The sequence below is a fragment of the Xiphophorus hellerii genome, chromosome 9, assembly GCF_003331165.1.
Source record: "Xiphophorus hellerii strain 12219 chromosome 9, Xiphophorus_hellerii-4.1, whole genome shotgun sequence".
NCBI lineage: Eukaryota > Metazoa > Chordata > Actinopteri > Cyprinodontiformes > Poeciliidae > Xiphophorus > Xiphophorus hellerii.
In genome coordinates this window covers 7,811,020-7,831,823 of record NC_045680.1, presented here as the reverse complement: position 1 = coordinate 7,831,823, position 20,804 = coordinate 7,811,020, and the positions used below count along the sequence as shown (strand labels likewise).

The window sequence follows — 20,804 nt, the reverse complement described above, 5'->3', positions numbered from 1 at the left end:
CTGTAAAACATGTGTCACTTTCATCTGAGTAAGGCACAAAGGTTAATGAAAGGAAAGTAATATTTATAATGTCAACAAGTTACAAATAGTAAAGGTGCATGTTTCTGTTTGCGTAACAGCGGGATACCAAGACAGAGTGTTTGTTTTGTTGCTGTGGTGCCTCATTACTCAAAGTTCATATTCTGCTCAGTGGATGTCTCCCCGTTTAAGAGGAAAGGTCACATATTCTGCAGCAAAAAGCATGCCACAACAACCTGGTTTCTCAATTGTATTTCTGGAATAGAAAATGTAAACTTTCAGAAGCATCATATGTGCTGTATTGTGCCTAGAAATGAGTTTGATGTACCAGAAGGAGCCCCTGAACAACACACATGAGCATAAACATAGTTAACATCTTGTAGGGTTCTTATTGTTTCACCTCTACAGGACAACACACATTCTGGTACATTCTGTTCCAGCACACCACAATCATTTGATCTGTCACTGCATTACTATCACCTAGTCAGAAGAGACCAGACAGGCTTGGCAGTGATTGCATCCAGTTACACTTGAGAGCCCAATCGCTGATTATAAAAACATGAGTGTCTGGGTGTGATAACAAGTTTGACTCCAATCAGCTACACCTAAGCAGTAAAAAGAAACCCCCACAATCTCTGCACAAAGGAAAACTACTTTTCATTACTGAGAACAACATGTTCAGGAGCAGAACAGTTGAAGCAATAAAGAGTTAAGACCAGAAAAACAACTTAAAGGCATTCAGGATCCGATTTTAACCATATTTTAAGTTTAAGTATATGTTTCCCTCCACAGTACCTAGAAATCTTTATTCATTTTCTCACCTTCCTGCTGGTTTTGTTTCCAGGCTGTTTGAATAAAAGCTCCACCAGCTTGGAGCTCTTTACCACCTCCCCAATGAAGCAGATCACCTGCTGAGTTCCCTCCACCAGCTTCTCCACCCCTTCCAGCCGTCGCCCCTGACTCTCTATACGCTCCACAGCCCCTCGCAGCTCCCTGCAAACCGCCTCGATCCCCGAGCCACGTCTCCCTTCGTGGGACGAGGCCACATCCCGACTCATGCCTCTCACTTCCTGGGACAGGCCATCCAGCCGGGTCAGGACGGTCTGCTGCATGATGAGCAGGTGCTCCATCTGGGAGCTGAGGGAGTCGATCCTGCTCTCCATGCAGCGTAGAGTTGCATCGTGGTGAGAAAAGGACGAGGGTGAAGCTTGGAACCGGTCTGATCCATTCAGGGAGAACTTCCTCGCAGAAAGCTTCTGACCATGAAGAGGATTGGGATCATACACTTTGGCTAAAGAGTTAACCAGGGTGGAGCTCATGACTGGTGTTGAAGTGCTCGCGACTACCTAAATCTACTGGTTCTGCTTCATATGAAGGAAACTGCAAGAAGAGCCATTGTGGAGGCAGAAGAAGGGATGTGGATGGAGGTCATGAATCTATCCCTGAAATGCCGCACGACAAAGCTGAGTTATAAGAATAGCAGGTGGCTCTTCCCTAAATGAAAGAGCAGCCCTCTGTGGACGTCAGAAGCTGAGTGGCCAGTGATAAGAGCTCTGAGCTCGGGTGTGCAGCTGGGCATTGATAGGGGAGCTTAGGTAGGTGGGCTAGCTATGTGACATTTGAGCTACTTGAAAAGCCCTTCAGACAGGTGTCAGAATCCCAGGAATCTGGGCCTGAAACATGACGCCATATAAGAAGTAAAGCAAACAAATAAAAATGTCCTGCCTATATAAAAAGAACAGACAATCCCCAGGGAGATAATTGAGAGTAGCATCAGCTGTGTCAGTGTGTTGTTTAATTGTATTTAGTTAATTTTATTTATAGCGCCAATTCATATAAAACATTGTGTCAAGGCTCTTTGACAAGAAAAAGTGGTCCAATTCATGTCCAGTTGTACAAAAATAAACTAAATAAAATTCATGCTGGTCTAAAATATTGGAGACAATTTAATGCAGTTCATCAACAACTCCTAACAAATTACATTTTTTGATATGGGCCATGTGGGTAATTCACCAGGGCTATATTGGAAAGGGGGTGTGCAAAACCACCAAATTAAAAACAACAACATTTCTATTAGTTTGGCTTAAACAAGTTTTCTGTTTGATGTTTTTTTTTTGTATGTGGAGTAGGCTCCCCTGCTTTCTACTTCAAATAAGGACACTATCCAGTTCAGTTTAATGCAAATTCAACAATTCTTTTTGATCCCAAATAGTGCATTTAATCAACTCAGTCAACTTCTCAAGCACTCAAGTCATTAACTTTGCAGCTATCCCTCATTTTACAGATTTAAGATGTAACTAATTAAAAACTATTGTGGAAAATAAATTCTTAAGTGGAAACCTTTATGAAAGCAAGACAAAATGAACCAAGTGTTTGTCTGCGTGAGACTTTGGACCTCAATGAATCACATATGCATTAGGAACCAAAGTGAATGCCAGTGTGTTTACATCATTGACTGGCTCAACTCACTGTATGCGTCAGCACTGCAAAACAATACTGATGCATCTGCAGCTGCATATTTCAAACTCTAAGCGTGTATTGTGAATCCTTCATGTACTATTTTTATCTATGTTTTAATAAAACACGTGCTTATAAGTTTAAAGTGTTTTAAAATATATTTTAATTTTAAGCATTAAAGGCATGAATGCAATGTGAAGTATGGGAAGCCATTGGATGAAAACAAAGAAGCAGGGCATCCCTGTGTCACCCCAGTGGTGTTTATGGAGCAGAAAAGTATTGTGGAAGATGGAACTAACAGCACATGTGCTTTTCCCAAGAGTTAAAGAGGAAGAACTGACAAGTTCATATGCAAGGCGTGTCTGAATCCATAGACTGAGCTCATAATTTTCCACATCTCAGCACAGCTCTATCTGAACCTGGCTGGCTGACAAAGCGCTGGCGCCTATATGCTGGGCCCCATCTGTCAGCACCGGAAAAAACCTGACCTATACTCTGTCTCTCGCACTGTTCCCAGTTCAGACAGTCTGGCAGCTGTCATGGTGAATACTTGCATCCTTGGTGCCTGTTTACCAACTAAGGTGAGAGTAAAAGAGAACACTGGGGAGTACCTATGAAGACACATGTTTTGTTAAGTGAGGAATGAATCCCTAGTTATTAATGTCCCAAGAAACTATTATGGAATTCCAGTCACTCTTACTGATTTGAATTCAGTTATTCAGATTAGTTTCTTCCTGTTTAAGGGGAGTTTTCCTTTCCTTTCTCACCACGTGCATGCTCAGTATAAGGGATTGCTGCAAAGTCAACAGCGCTGTGCAAATGACTACTCATGGTCGCAACATGCTCTTTCAGGAGAGAATTATTCAAATCAGTGACTGAATGAAATCTGTCAGGATTTCTTAGATAGAAAGCTGAAACTAATTTGTATAATAAACTGAACTTGACTGCCTTGCTTAATAGCTACCAATTTGGAATGTATGTTATTGACTCGAAATGTATCTGCATGATTCAACTGTTTTTTTCCATTGTAAAGTAGGCTAGCAGGTGTTGAACAAACTGAATTGAATTGAAAGTGAACTGATAAACAATCATGGGTTATATGTCAAATGCCTTTATATAATTCCAGAAGCACTACGTCAACTGTATTATTTTGACCAAGTGCTGATCATCATGCTGAATTAGCACTTGGACAATTTAAAACAGTGGGAGCAGATTTCATATGAGCAGTCTACGCAGAGTAATGAAGACAAAAACTGAATTGTTAAGCTTAGACATTGGTGTTGTTTTATTGGTGGTTAAGAATCCTTTCTAGAACTTTGAAAATGCAGGTCTACAATTTGATCAGATGTAGTGGTTCAGTAGGCCTTGATGCCAGTGACCCTAATCTTCAGCTCCCTTTGCAAATGATCAGATTCAAATTGAGACTCTGGCTGGGCCACTCCAAAATATTAATATTACTAAGGATTTGCATGCCTCATCTATGACTACATTTGAATCCACCATCAAAAGATGCCCACAGAGACAGAACATGGCTGAATAAATTAACTATCCTTTACTAATTTATATGTTGTTTTTTTTACTGAATTTAATTCATGAATTGTGTTGAACACTGAAAAAATTGTCAGCCAAACTTTAGATATGTTGTCACCTTTGACAGCTGCTACTGGGATTTTACACCGTGATGTTGGGCAATGCCTCACAAGGTTTTGTGCACAAGCAAAGAACCTTGTAGCTAACAGGTAGTTTCCTCCAGTTTTGTAGGTGTAAGCTTTTTCAATATATGTTATGTAGCATTGTACATTATGTCATTATTGACAGCAAAAGGTGTAATACTTTTTGTAAAGTTTCAAAAGTTCACATCCAGTGTCATTTCAGATTTGCAACAATTTTTGTAAACCCACAAAGTAAAACCACATATTTTGCTACTAAAATTTAATTCTTTCACTTTGTATTTAAAGTATTTGGTCATTTGTATTTCACTGAAAGAGATGCAATGAGCTTGATTAATACAAATTACTGCACTATTGTTTAATATTTTGGAGTCTCATAATATATTACAACATGAAGAACCCATTGTATATGAGGTTTTAATGCTTATCATGCTTCAAATTTCTTCATTACAGAGACCAATCACAGAAGAAGGAAAGTGGTAGCTGATTGGTCTGCCATTGGTTTCAGCAAGAGGTTTAACTGTACTCTGTCAGGGACTCACTGAAATCCCCATGGTTAGGAAAAAGTTGCGCTGTAAGACGAGAGTCTGTCAGGAAAGGAAAACTGTTCAGGAATGAGTCTGATGTTGCTGAGCTACTCTTACTGCATATAGAGTTACTGAGCAGGAAGACAAAGACAACACACAATGCTTATTGTTGGGTCACAAGTTTTCCATTCATCCAGTGTTCCTCTGGTGGCATTAGCCCAGAGTTACAACAATACAGTATGTCACAAGCAACAAACATGTGCTACTGCACAATTAGTTGCTGTTCTGCGTCCACATTTAGAAATACAGTAGTTTGGTATGAGGTAAGAGCTGAAATGTAGAAGTGTGTGTTTTACATTTAGAGTGATCTCTTACTTGGGAACTCACCCAGATTTTTCACATAGTTTGAATTCGAAAACAATTGGTGATATTTGGATTGATCTTGCACAACATAAATATTTGCTTGGATTTTATGTAGCTCTGATTACTCTGAAAAGAAAGTGGCCTTAACTTGCTTGTCCAAATAAAAGAAAATTTATTTGTAATAAATTAGAAACTTTACGAGCACTGATGGCAGCTTAGTGACAGATCTCTCATTTTTAGCATCTTCTAGGGCCCCTCGTCCCCATCGGGCCCCCCAACCCTACCAGGGTATCCCTTCCCAAGCGGCATCTCTGCCTTCGGAGAATTCACCATACCGACATATTGACCCTCCCACCCCACGGTGCCTTGTCGTTCCTGAAAACAGTTTCATGTAACTGTGTTGAGAATACAAATGGATTTAGGAAGTCATTGATTAATCAATGTAAACGTCTTTTTAAAGTCTGACCATATTTTGCTCAATTCTTTGTTAAGGTTGGACAATCTAAGCATTTCCTCCACTATTTTAGGGTAACAATGAACATGTGGTGAGAATTCGCCTGGAAGACTGAATATAATCTCCACAGCTCCCCCTGCTGCTTCCTACATAGGGCAAATGTTTATTTGTCACCACTGGTTGATGACAGCTTGTTCTAGCACATTTTAGCTATCGTGATAAGATTCATTCTGCTCTCCGTGTTTCTACTTCAGGTCAGCATTAACCAAATTCCTTTCATGGAAAACAGTTGCTGTGTGACACCAGCTGAGAATATGTGAGAGTGAGAGTGAGAGAGAGACAGAACCAGCTTGTAAATAAATGTGTTACATAAGCCATCCCAGGGTGTTCTCTGACTGACTTTTAAATAGATGCACGCAAGACCCCCTTTCCTCACTATCCAGAGTGTTCCAGTTCACTAGTGACATGCAGCATGAACACAACTCTTCATCAAAGGATTGTATTTCAAAGCCTTTGTTAACAATTTGCTCTGAGATGCGCTGGGAGTTCATTTGCTTTGTTTAAATCAGTTTTTACAGCAAAATAAGTAGCATTTATATTGCAGAGTAACACATATTTTAAAACAATGTAATTTCTACAGCTTGTTAATACTCTGTAACCCATTCCTACAACTTTGATGGCTCTAAACTATACTACTCTATTGTATAATAACTACGCCATTGTATATTATTATTATGTATATTATAAAATGGGAATCTTTCATGGTAAGTGTGTAAAAGTTGAGTGAAGGCTTTGCAGCTAAATCTAAGCTAAATCTGCACCTGTGAACTCTTCTTTTATGCAATTTTACTGTTTAAAATAGCTTTTCTAATCCTTTATATGTGACGCATTGATTAATGTAGATTTTAGTCTAAAAACTAACAACTAATAGAAAATTTGGCAATAAAGAATTTTAAAATTATTTTTTTCAAATTAAAGAAACAATTAATATAATTTAAATATAAACTAAATTATTCTGACAGGTTTTGAACGAAAGTCAGCTGCACTTTGACATTGGTACCACTTGATGGCAGAAGATATCTGGACTGACGAGAGTTGAAGGAATTTAGAAGCAGTAACATTTTGTCTTGGGGTCATGCAGTTCTCTGGTTACTTTTAACACAAAGCCGCTGCTGTAATGCATGCTAGTAATTATAGATGGCCAGAGTGTGTCATATAATATCTACTGTACACGGTGACAGATCATAAATAAGTTTATTTGCAGTTAAAAATAAATTGCTGGCTATTGCATCATGTCAGAATTAGCCCAGCTCAAAATCAGATAAAAAAAAACAAGCACTTTTCCTATTTAAAATTTGTTTTAGAAAACATATTTTTGCTTTTTCTATTAAATGTTTCACTTATAGCTACAATCTACTAATGTTTGTCTTGATTTAGTTGAAAAGGTCTGGTTTTAGGTTCACCAGATTTGACATAATTGATGTCAAATGTGAAAACAAGAAGAAAGAATACTGAAATGAAATCAAAAGGGGGATTCAACAAAGCATTGCACACTTGTGCAGTCATTTTTTAAATTCCAAATTCATGATTTATTTTTACTTGAACTTGTAAATATCATATATATTCTGTATTGCCTAATTGAATGCCAATTGCATGCTTCCTGGCCAATTTACCAGGAGTAGAACCACTTTTGTGATGATGGTGTACTCACAGTCGCTTTTTTAAGATACTGTCAGACCAAACATTTTGAAGGAATTTAGAGTTTTTGTTTATGATGATACCTTTCCTGAGATCTGATAAGAGTCCTTAGGGTTAAGTAAAATATTTACTGCATGACCAGGCTAATGTGCACCATTTATTTAATATATCTTTAGGACTAGAAAGATGCTACCGAAGAAAAATACCAAATAAAAGTGTCAAGAATAAAGAATATTTGCAGGAGTCAGAACTTCAGTGCAAAGTAAAAACCAAATTGAAGTTTGTTGTTGTTTTTTTTAAATTAAATTAGTACAAAAAGATATTTCCACATTTCTTCTGCTCATCTCTTGCTTTGACGTGAAAGACATTCAAAACTTTGAAAAATATTTTGCCAATTACTGCTTGTCAATCAGGTCTTCATAAATTCACACCACCCAAGCTAAAGGGCAGAGCTCCCCTACATAACAAATCCTAAATTAACTTATACTTTAGCAGTTCTGCCAGTCAAAGAGGTATCAGCTGACCATCAACCTGCTTCAAACTGCACAATCCTAGAGTTACCTGATGTTCTGTTTGGTTCAGATCCAAAATTAGTAGATTTCTCTCTCATTCTGGAACCTCCCAGTTTACTGTTTAACATTCTAGTTTCTCTTTGGGGATCTAATTTTATTTAGATTGTTACGTTTAATTTATTTATTTGGTACTTTGTGGGATGTGTCCAGGTCTTAATTAACTCATTCTAGCTTCCTTTACACTGCTGATATATCTTTATTTAGCCTTGACCCAAGTTGATAAATCATTTCATTTGGTCCTTGTCAAAATTAAGGAGCTGTTAACCATGACCACTACAAACAAAATAAGATATTAAAAATATCTTTTGGATATGTGCCTTTCATGAAACAGTTTTTCTTTTCTCTATAACTAGCTTCACAAGGATTTGTTGGACCAGCGTTGCTAATGAGGTATGCAAACGTTTGAAAGTAGACACCAGTTGAGAGGGCAGAGCTCAGCAGGTGAAAGCAGCACATTCACTCTCAGTCTTCAAACTGAACTCACATATCAGCTTCCTTTCATGCTTCATCAAATGAGGTAAAAACTGTTAAAAAGACTTGAGTCTCACATGAGAAGCCCAAATCAAGTTTTAAGACTAAGTCATGTCTGAAGTCTTCAGGTTTTGAGACACAGAAGTGACTCGAGTTGGTGACTCAAACCTGGATTGCCATTTCTGGTAGAAAACTTCATAAGAGCAAACATTTGCAAATCAGGAACTTGTAATATAGCAAGCTAAGGGTTTCATTTACTGAATCAGATGTGTTTTTGTTAGAACACCTACAATATCTATGCTGTTGACTGTAATGTTGCATTCCATGTTAGAAAAAAATGGCTAAGTCAAAAAATGGTCCAAACGAAAACAATGAACATAATACAACAGACAATGAAGCACTTTTCCTAGAGGCCCAGATTTGTAAGTGTAAAATTAACCTGAATAAGAAGGTTGACTCTACTTTTATCGAACAATTGCTAATTTGGCTTTACCAGTATTGTATTCTTGACAGTTCCTGTGATGACCAATTTTCAGTGAGGAGATCAGATTTGTATTCATTTTATGACATTCACTTTAACAAGGTCCAAAGGGTCTATGGAAGAAAAAGAATCCCACAGCATGACAGATTCTCCACCACCCTTACAGTGGGTGTAAGGGTGGTGGAGTTTTTCTACTTCTACAATTTTTCTACAATTTTCTACTTTCACTTCAGTCAAGACTCATGAAGATAAGACCAGACTCTTATCTCCTGTTACAAAAGTACACAGTTACAGTTAGATTCTTAGCTGCATTAAGCCAAATCCAAACATTTAGATTTGTGTATGCATTTGTGATGGTAGGACATCATTTCCAAACAACCAGTTGTTACGTAGATAGTGTGCTCAGTTCTCAAGTGATACCCCACAAAAATTGAATGAACTCAGATTAAGAGTTAGATCTTTAGATATAAAAATACATGACTGCAGAGTCTTGTCTATAGAATTGTCATTATGAGAACAAAAATATAGCTTGAATGATAATTAAGGAAAATAATGTTTTAAAATGTTTTTATTCAATGATATTTTGGGGGCTGTGAGGGAAGGTACATTACAAATGTGGTTTATTATTGCTTTAATTAGATTAAACACAAAATGTACTAAAGGTAACTAACTAGCTTTGTTTTTTTTGGTCTACAAAGAACAAAGAACAAACTAGTGTAGGCCTAACGGTTGTTTGATCTCAACACACTAATAAAACAAACAGTTAAAAGTTTTAATTTTTGACTTTACTTTCTTCAACCCAACATGTGACACAATTAAAGGCTCTCCACTGTCCGTGCTCTTTTTATTTGTGTGCTAATTTTAGCTGAGTCGAGTGAGTCTGAGAATCTGAGTACAAGCCCTTTGCACATTAGACACGGGCATTAACACAAGCTCTAGCTTACTCTATAAAAGCCTCGTACAAAAACATTTATTTGTGCCTCGTAAAAACCAGACCCTGAGTTTTAGAGGATGAGATATTATTCTATACATCAACAGTAAAATCAATAGTCATTTACAATCTAATAAAGCTCAGCAGCTTGATTTAAAATACACACATCAAACTTTTACAGTTAAAATTGGGAGCAAATATAATGTACTGAAAATCAAGTATTCTGTGGGTTTGTCGCTGATAATACATGTTATTATTCTTGTTTAACTTAACTTATTACAAGGTCATATTAATGCAACATGTACAGTTCTTATGACTAATCACATTCTTTCCATTGCATTTCTGATGTTAAGCATCCCTAAAATATTGTTTTTTAAAGGGAAAACAATAGCGAAGTTTTGTTATTATATTTATCACAATCATTTTTAAGTGATTCCTGTTTGTTTTGAACCACATACAAATAGCTGAATGGTACACGAGGCAAAAAAAAATATCTGAAGTTCATGATGAGAGAGCTGAAGCACAGAGGGGCATCTTGGGATCACAGAGTGTCTTATAATAATCAAATGATGCATTTGATGTCCCAGCCATTTGTTTGGGAGGCATGGTCAAGAAAAGCTGTTTCTGTCCTGCCATCAAAAGGATCCACATGCGGAGTCTGCAAACATACTGAGTCCTTATCATGAACCAACTTGTTCTGGTCAGATTAGGGTTGTATTCAACAACAAACCCTTCAAATAGATCTAGCGTAAAAACAAAGCATGGATACCAGACAGATCACCACATGCCTTCTGCTAGTTATGGTACAAGATCTTGATGCTGTGGGCTTCTTTCTTTTTCAAAGTCGTGGAAACAGAACCAAAAAGCAAAAAAAATAAAAATAAAATAGAAGAAATTTTTCAGAGACCTCACTGGTGGGTAGGGTGTAGTTAAAAAAAAAAAAAAAATCAGGATTCATTAAAGCCCGCCAGAGAAGCTTTTGTGTGCCAAATAAGACTTAAACCAGAGCAGAGAAATGTATTTATTAATGAACAATGCTACAAATGAGAGATGAAAATGCCCTGATCCATATTTTTAGTAATCTATTTAAAAGTGTAAAAGAAGCAGCAACAAATATTATCCTAAAATATAACGTACATTATAATTCTAGTGATTCATGTTAATCTTTAAAATAACAAAAAGTAATTTATAGGACATTTAGCTGCTCATGTATTTGTATTTACATAGGTAAGCTTGACTATGGACATTGGGATTTTATTTGGTACGTTGAAAAGAACAAATAATTTTTTTCCCCCCCTTAATCATAGTTAAATTACAAAACATGCAGCAGTATCATGAAGTTTTGGGTATGTACTGTGACACAGAGCAAGACCTGCTGGAGTAGGAAAAACATTATCCTGTAACTGAGATGTAGTCATAGCTGAAAAGCATCACAGCTCCAAATTTTACGAGCAGTCAGTTATATTTGCTACATGGCGGTTTATGTAAACACAATAAACTGGTTTAAGCATAGCATCAAGTGAGACTGTCTTCTCTGGAAGGAGAGTGACTAAATATAACTAATATTGCACTGTTTCTTATCAATAGAATGCAACAGTAAATTAAAAGTAAACAAAAATGTCTCAGATGCAAAAAAATTTTATTCACGTTCCACATCTGTTTTCCACATACCGATCTCATTACCTGGTAGTGTTTTAGTGTAAAAGGGAGGGACTACTTCTGGATTTCCTAGAGTGAAATTAAACACTACTTGTAATTGATACCAGCATAGCTGAGTTCAGATGTTTCAAAAATAAGATACCTACAGGTAATGTCAGACCTAGAGTAATTCCGGTCTTCACAAATTGGTTTTCACAAATAAGATATGAGGAGGATTTTCCTGAAAATCTGAGAGCGTTTTCCAAGAACATTTCTTTTGCAATATTCCACGATAAAGCTAGTATCTTGGTGAATTTTTGAACTTCTGTATTTTTTAATACAAAGTGAAATAATAGAGGAGCAACTTCCACTGTCTCAGTTACACAGGTGCTTAGATCTCATTGTTTCCTGCATTACCTGTGCTTCTGCATGCTGTGCAGTCCTTCCTCCCTTCCTGATGGAAAATAAGTTCCACACTCGCCTCCAAAGAAAAGTGGCCACCAGGCACACACTTCCTAATATCCAAATATCTTTATCCTTTAGGAAGTTCTCCATACTGGAAAGGTTCCGCTTCCTATCCTTCTTGTCAGCCTGAGGATGTTGGAATGTCAGTATTATCTCAGTCCGTATGTTGGGATCTCAGGCAGCAAGGCCTCACCTGGCACGCCAGTTGTTTCTTGTGAAATAGCTGGACTCCAGTAGCACGGCAATAAATGTCTAGTCTTTATCTAACTAAAATCTCTGACAAGGACAGGGTTTCTGTGCTGTCAAGGCGCCCACCCACTCACTCGCAACCTGGTTTCCTCCCTGCCTCCCACCACGAGACCTAAAAGGAGAGAACATGCTGTCTCTGAGATGAGGTCGAGACAGGTGGTGTTGGGTTCTGGGTATCGTTGAAACAGATGCCCACCGCCGCCGCTGGTGGTGGTGGTATGTCAGTGAGACACTACATGCATCATCACAACTTCAGACCCAGCAATTTGTGCAAACTTGCATGATCTCCGGTATAAACTGGCTGCAGGCCACAGCTTTGCCTCTGAATCCCATAGAGTGTTCTGTACATTCATTGCTGCAGATGCAACAAGTTGATACCGGTGCACACTTGCAAACAAACACCTTCTAATGTGTGGTGCTAAGTTTATCTTTTGTGCAACGTGCTGGACAGTTGGCACCAAAACAAGAGCTGAAGTGTGGATGTCTTTCTCAGAGGACTGAAGTGTCCATGCACGTGTGAGAAAGAAACATTCTTTATAAAGACACTCGGGGTACAGTGTGGTGAACTTACAAGGTGAAATATAACATACATCACCCAAAGAAGATAAAATGTTCTGAATAGTACTGTTCTCGTGTGGAAGCTGTATTTGCAGCTGACAGACTACTTATAGACAAGCATGTTAGTGTTGTTGGCAGAGAAGTGGAGGTTCTTTTTGCAAATGCATCTGCATGCATGACAACTATCTGTCAGGATGGAGCTGCTGATTTATGCTGAACAGATTTATCACGTTGTTCCCAACTTCAGTGTTTTAAACTGGAATTTTGTATGACAGAACACAAAGTAGTGCCTGATTGTGAAATAGAAGGATAATTTTCAAATTTTTTGGCAAAAAGGTGGTGCGTTTTAATACAGATTCCTAAATAAGTACCTTGTGAAACCTTGTTTCACTGCCCTGAGATTTCTGGCCTTAAATATATGCAAAATAGCTCAAGCTCAGCCAGACAATATAAAATATGTTTAAGCATCCATTTTCAAGTCTTGCCACAGATTATTAACTTAATTTTGATATGAATTGTGATTGGGCCATTTGCATACGCTGTGATCTAAACCACTTTCAGGTGGACAGCCATACTCCTTTCATTTCTGGGATTTAAATTGAGCAATGCATGAGGTATTTAAAGCATTTAATACTATTTTATAACCTAATCTTCCTTGAAACTTTTCTACAACTTTATCTCTGACACGTCTGCCATGTTTCTTGGTCTTTGTGATGGTTTTTTTGTGTAATATTCTCTAACAAATCTATAAATCAAATCAAATTTTATTTGTATAGCACATTTCAGCAGCAAGGCATTTCAAAGTGCTTTACGTCATATCAAACACAGAAACACAAAGTCATCAAGTGGGGGGTTCTTGCTTTTGCATCCATAAAAGGTTTACCGGTTACACTCCTACTGTTTTTTATGGAACGAAATACCTATTGGTATTTTTATTCCCACTCACGCTCACAATCACGCTGTTTAAAACGATGTAAACAGCCTTTCAACGGGCTTCTGGCACGAGGCTCCGTACACCTCTTTCACGGAATTTCGCTTTGGGACTCCATCGTCCCTCATGGATCTTTGTGCAATTGCAACATAGAATCAACAATCAAAACATGACATTAAGTCAAGTTCCATCATTAAATTTGCAATTGATTACGTTTCAAATACAATCCTAAACAGGTGGGTTTTTAGTTGAGATTTAAAGGAAGCCAGTGTTTCAGCTGTTTTTAAGGCACTCAGAGAACAGCTGTATTTATACAGGGAACAAATTACGGTAGCAAACAGCCACACAGGCTTAGGGGGTCAGTAGGATTAACATTAAATGAAAAAAAAAACAAAACATTTTTTTCATGTTCTAACAGTGTGCTTAGGATTTACCAAAAATGCATTTTAAAGTATGAACTCTAAGCATTTTAATTTAACATACTTCAACAGCTGGTGGGATTCAAGAGCCACAAGGGTGACAGCACTGGGACCCAGGCAGGATAAATATTCCCAGCGGGAATCTGAGGAGAATATCTACAGTGAGCAGCAGGAATGGAGTGACAGGGCTGTTACTAAGCACTTAGTTCTGGTAACTGGTCCGTTTATTTCTAACAAATCATGAAACAGCTTTCTGTGTTAGGACAAGAAAAAGTGTAAGCAACAGATGGGTAAATGAAGGGAAAAAATGTATCTTTTGTCAGAGTTAGAGGTAAAGAAAAAGATGTAAGCTGTTCACACTTTGAGCATCTTAAATTACATATGGTGTCTCACATGTACCCAGAATGTTTTCCTGAAACATGTTCTGTTGTCACGTTGAGTACAGAACTGATTTACAGTTGAACTAAATAGTAAATACAAAATACTCCAAGTAAGCACATGGAACAGTTCCTGGATTTCCCAGTTAGCTGACACAGAACTTTTATTAGTAGTTAATATAGAATAGAATAGAATAGAATAGAATAGAATAGAATAGAATAGAATAGAATAGAATAGAACGTATTGATCCCAAAGGGGAAATTGCTTATATGGTGACAAGCTACTCTGACCAAGGTTTTAATAGGTTTTAAGTTGGACAACAACTTAAAACTCTAAACTAAACTCTAAGCTCTCTTTATCTGACCAATATTTCAATTGGTTCAAATAAAACTGGGTTTTCTCAACTTAATATGCATAATCAACTGGTTTAAAATTTAGTCTAGTGGGATATCAGGTGAAATCATAAAACATTTCAAATAGTAATTTGATTAGTGTGTATACGCTGAATAAAAGGGAAATGTTTGAATTAATCATTTATGTTTCTACACATTATTTTCAGTTTCTTTTTTGAAAAGTAAAAAAACAAAATGTCTAAACAATTTTCTTTGAGATACAAAGCAAATACTTATATAAATATAAAAATCTCCGAGATGTAGTTCCGAAGTGTATGTTACATTGTTTTTGCAAGAAATAACTTGGGAGTAGCTTGGTGATTTGAGAAGGAATTTAATGACAAAGTGCCAAACCTACAAGAACTGTCATGAGGAGAAAGGGACTTTGAACTATAGGTCAAACAAATAAGCTCAACTCTAAAAGTGAGGAGAGACATTAAAACTAAGTAAGTGTTATCATAGGGATGCCAAGTGTCTAGGGAAAATGTGGACTGAGGGAAGAAGACAAATAAACACCAGAACACAGAAGGATATGAAATAAAACGCAAACGTTTCTCCAAATGAAAAGAGAAACCGCCTAAAACTAACGTCAGAGAATACCAACATGCAATGTATAAAAGAAATGAAGAAATACGAAACGATGAATTGATGCGACTTGACCTAAACAAGAACAATAGCAATTCAAGACTGATCAGAAAACAATGGCATTTAGTTAACCCCTATCTTCATGAAAGCTAAAGGAGAAACCATGATTTATCAGTTTGTCATCTTCATGTTGGTTACACACTACATTTTTAATTTTATAAAATGAATGCTTTAAGTTCATTTTGTCTTTGTTAATTTTGGTCAAAATTATGATTTATGATACTTTGAATTTACTTTTAACTTTCATGCAATAAAATAAAAAACTGAAAATTAGTGTTGCAAATGGTATCAGTTTGTTCATCATTGCTGCTTTGTTTGATCTTTGATAAATACAAATCGTTTACCATAGAAGAGCAGAGCTGTTTTACTAACACCTAAACTTATTAGTTTCAGAAACTGTTTCAGAAATGTTTAGACTTTTATGATTCAACAACTGAACCATTAAGTAGAAGCAAATCATTTGTTTTCGGAAACAGCTGGAGCGGGGTCCTAGAAGTCATCTTCTGAGCTTGAAAGGTGTCCACGTCTGCCATCTGGTGGTAATGTCTGTAATTCTGAGAGTCTGATTACATACCAAACATTCATTTTAGGCTGAGGCTTTATGTGCGCGTGTGTGTGGCCTTGTATTTGATGCAATGTAAGGACCATTTTTCCGACAAATAGCACGCGCGTCTTTGAGTGTTGCAGACAGAAGTCAGAAAGTTCAAGCAGGAAACAACCAAACATAAAAAGACCGGCAGCACCCTCTAGTGAGCCTGTGGCAGCTCACCTGTTGGGTTGTGTTGGCCCTTTCAACAGATGTCAAGGACTGGAGTAGTATTTGCTGTGAGTTATTTCAGTTCTCTTTTTCCTCTCCCTCTGTGCACACAGATGATTGTGGCTCCGGTTCAGCGTGTATGTTACATCAATGTGAGGAATACAACAGTGTTGTGTTCCTCATGCACTCTGACCTAGAATTATTAAAAGAAAACTGCAGTGGCAGTAAAGTCTGGATATATGAAGATAAATTGTGTCCTTCAGAATGAATGTGCACTGTCTTAAGTAGTATCTTGTAAAAAATAAGAAATAATTGGCCTTTTTGTCTGACTGAAACTCGATATCATCTTGTGAAACCAAATTAATTGGGCTTAATTTGCTTAAATAGAAAGCTAAAGCCAAATACATGAAAAGGAGGATGCAATACTTCTTCACTAGTCAGTCAGTTCGTTAGTTTCACACCTCCATGCAGATTATTAGAATGAAGAATTTCGAGTCTGGGCATTTTACCTGCCGGTTTCCTCCCTCCAGTTCAACATGTTTGAGTTCCCAGAAAGAGCGCATAGTCTCCACCTTCTCCAAGTGACGATAGAAGGCCAGTCGGTCCAGTCGAAGGCTATTGCTACGATTCCGGATAGCTTTCAGTCCCTCCATCTTTTCAACGATTGGGGACATGGGAATCGGAGGTGGCAAAGCTGTGTTTGGGGTTTTACTATTCTTCTTCCCATAAACACTCTCCTTACACAGATTCCTCTTATCTGACCTAGAAATATAAAACATAATTCACAGCTGATGTCAAAGTCAAACCAAACAACACTAAATTTTAATGGCTTTGGAGCAGCAGATTAAGGGTGTCCAGAAAATACTCCCGGTGGAAAAAATATCTGCTGCTCCATTTTAGATGCTGTGATATTTAAAATGGATGTCACAGCATCTGAAACAACATTGGTGAATTAGTAAAGTGGGACATAATCAAAATATCAATGTTGACCATTTTATAATCATAAATGGAGTATTTTATCCACAAAGTTTTTAAGTATATAACCCATGATTTGTTAACTTCAATGCAATATGACACTGGGAGTCAGCATCAGTTAACTGGTCTTTTCTAAAATGTTTCTGAATGGTTTTGGAGCCAAGACTTTTAACTGGAACAGTCCAAGTCTATACATTATCAATAAAAACATAAATGTTCCCTCTTGCTGTGGGAGCCTTTTAGAGTGTAGAACCAGGATAATAATAATATAATACCAGGATTATATGCCAAGTTATCTTTTCCATTTTCATTTCGCCACTAGTAAACTGAATAGCATCTTGAGGAGGAATAATAGTAAGCCGTTCCAATGATTTGACAGTGCATGTAGTCATGCAGTGCAGCAAGTGCTGTTAAATGGATTACTACTTCAGTAATAAAAGGACAATGGAGTTTCTTGCCCAACTCTCATTGACAGCTTTGAAATACTGAAACTGTGTAGCCCAGATCCTTTGATCTGTTCCTCCAGAGGGCCATGGGATCTCAGGTCCAAATGAAATGATTAATGGTGTTGTGGAGAAATATGTTCTGGCATCTGCTGGCATCAGGGGGAGCCATGGAAGATTCCTGTAGATATTAATACCCCCTTAGCGTAAATGCTCTGCCTTTGCTTGACAATTACAGACGTCATAGCATGGCTGTAGTTTCAGAATAATGATTGAGGCTGTAATTCCGAATGTGCATAGCAGCCTGATCTGTCCCTTCTCATCAAAGGTTTTCTCAAGGTTGGATTTCACATTCAGTGCTGATCCACCTGTCACTGCTCTAATGTTGTGGATATGTTTACTCTGTGAACAACTTTAAATTTGAGTACTCTTTTTGCTGTTGTTAACTTTCCAACATCTATAAGAATTAAAGCAACATGTCAGATATATCTTTGGTGAAGGAATAACATTGTAGCATAATATACAGCTAAAAAAAAATCTATTTTACAAAGTACGCCCTCTTTAAATTCTGCAGATCATCTCACAGACCTCGCTGGTTTTATGACAAACTGTGGAGTCTAATGTCTAACTTTGGGAAACATGACAGTAAAAAATAAGATATTGCTCCAATATATTAAATTCTAAAGTTATTGGTGTCATTAAATTACAGACATCGCATTTCTCAAACATGAGAAATGCTATGTCTCATGTTTGAGACATGAGACATAGCATGAAATGCAAAATGGCCCAAGAATGTGGCAGTCATAAGTACAATACAACCAAAAACGACTCATTGAATCAAATCTGATTGGCAATAAAGTGGTATGAGTGGGGTACTAATCTCTCAATAAAGTTTAGTCAGTTCTAAAGTGTTTCTGTGTGTTTTAGAGCAATCACCTATTTCACAGACTGAAGGTTGATATTTAGGACACTGTACTATAACATACGGTATATAGTACAGTATAAACAAGTAGTGAATACGTGCAAAAATAATGCAAGTGTTTTATTTACCATGTTGTAAATTCCCAAGGAGCCAAGTATTTTGAGTGGTTACTCTGAGACAGGGCAGATGTCACATCTGACCATGATCCAGACGATCTCTCTACATGTGGTGTGTTGCACAGGGCCTGTCTTGAAAGCTCATGCCTGTGTTGATGGTGCCAGTTCAGCTGGTATTGAGATGCCTTCACTGACCTCCTCCCTACGTTCCCTTGCTCCTCCTGGGAGGCTAGCTGACCCTGGGTCATTTACTTTAAAGAGCTTTATTTAGGGCTTTCCATAGTTTACGGTGAAATTGATTGAGTGTGCAATCAGCAGAAATGGAAAACCTCCATTGATGAAAAAATAAATATTAGGTGGGAAGGCCTGACTTGTTGCCGGGCAGACGGGGCCTCGACTAGCCTGCTTTCTATTCTTGTGGTTTTGACTCATTCCAGTTTTAAAAACAGTTACCTATCTACCTACCTATTTTGTGTTGTTTGTGGCTGCATGGGACAAAGGTTTTACATCCGGCATTTTCTCTTTGTAAAAACAGAGGGTGGGTGTCATTACTTATCTTCTCCAGTTTAATCCTTTAATGATAGGAACTACTTGTATTTCATAACTCCTGAAGTAGCAGTGAATCATTAAATCCCTCAGGATGGTGTTAGTCCAGGAGTGAATGTTTCAGTGATGAAAGCACAAGCGACGAAAGCAGGGTCTCCTTCAAATCCTCTGCAGAATGTCAAGTATCTTAAGAGCTCAGTGATGAGAGTAAAAACATCTCTTTCAAAACCAGTCTTGGTAAATCATAACCGTATGCAATAAATGTTCCAAAATTGGCTTTACTTTATTAGATTGAATAGTAGGAAAAATTTAACATGAGTTGAAGTAACCTCTCTGTAATAATGCTGCATAAATCTAAAAGATCAGCAATTAAAAATAAAAATAAAGAAATGAAATCTGAATACAAAGAAGACGTTTTTGCTTGCTGAAAGAATATTATTTTCAAATTAATCATGACAGTTGTGTACAATTATTTGCAGCTTGTGTTATTATGAATAATTCATACCAAAATCCAATAAGATACATTTTACAATGGAACCTCAAACGAAATGTACACTTAAATATATTTACAGTTCACCTTAATGTGTTCGCTTATGTTATGTGGAGTGTGAAATATATGTATTTTTCCTTTGTGTAACATCCTACAAAGGATAAGAGGCAAGGTACACAATACTAAATTTAATGACAAAGAGAATTTGAATAAATCATCTGCATGAATAGTTGTATTTGAACAATTGATCAATGTGAACTAATTGTTCAAATACAACTATTCATGCAGAAGGTTGCGTTTGTGCATCTGCAGCTTGGTACACAGACATTGCACTTACTATCAGTCATGATAAAGTTAAGTGGTGCAGGGGACACCAAGTCTACTGCGTGCACAGTTCCTCTCATTGTGTGCACATGTGCATGCATTCATGTATGAATACAGTAGGCGTATACTTATGTGTAAGTGCGGAAGTAACCCAAGGTCTTACTGACCTGGGGTGTGTTTGGCTGTGTGCTTGGTACAGAAAAAGCAACAGAGTAGATTAGGAACCTTTTTTTAACTTTAAGGCCAGAACATAAGGTCTAGCTCCAGTTGAATAGGAGGGGCGACTTTAAATGGATTGTCTTCACCCCCTGGCTGGTATCTATCTCTGTAGGGCCTCCGCTGTCCTGGTTTAACTGTGGCATGGAAAGTCCCAATAAACTTGTAACCTTAGGAATGTGTTGTAGGTGTCGGGATGCATGTGTGGAGAAAAAAAAACTAACAAATGATTGGGAAAGAGTAAACAAGTTGAACAAGGCATCCCGTTTGACGTTTTTGAACACATTTTGTCACCACAAACTTGAATGCATTTTTTTTCTGTTAGTTTAATTAATAGACCAAAACATAATGAAGATGTGAACGGCTAGTTTCCTCTTTTTTAACAAATGTTTTAAAGTGTGCACTGCATTTTAATTTTGGTGTAAATACTGGTCCAGGTTTTTTGGTCAATGTCTTTACCAGCAGTACAAATCTAGAGAATACAGATTTTTGCCAATTCTGCTTTGCAAAATAACTTCATCTTATACTGTGGATACATTTATTTTCAAGTCTTGCCTCATAGTTTGAATTAAGTTTAGGTCTGTATTTCTCTCAGATCTTCTGTGGGCCTTGTGATGTTTTTTTTCCCGATCAGTGTTCTTGCTGCCAGGCCTGTCAGCTTAAGAGGGAACGCTTTGTAGCTGTACGATACTTTTCTT

General features: G+C 37.3%; 1 protein-coding gene across 4 annotated transcripts in view; it reads right to left on the bottom strand.

Annotated features, from left to right (window-relative positions):
- Positions 1-20,804, bottom strand: part of mylk4b (myosin light chain kinase family, member 4b) — a 30,660-nt gene that overhangs the window by 7,964 nt on the left and 1,892 nt on the right. The window contains exon 2 of one of the 4 annotated variants that reach the window (XM_032573264.1): positions 16,584-16,836. In XM_032573264.1, coding sequence (XP_032429155.1) covers positions 16,584-16,836 — 253 coding nt within the window. Of the gene's footprint in view, positions 1-839; positions 1,688-11,697; positions 12,063-16,583; positions 16,837-20,804 lie in introns of those variants that run through there. The other 3 variants (XM_032573265.1, XM_032573263.1, XM_032573262.1) reach the window with 3 other exon arrangements.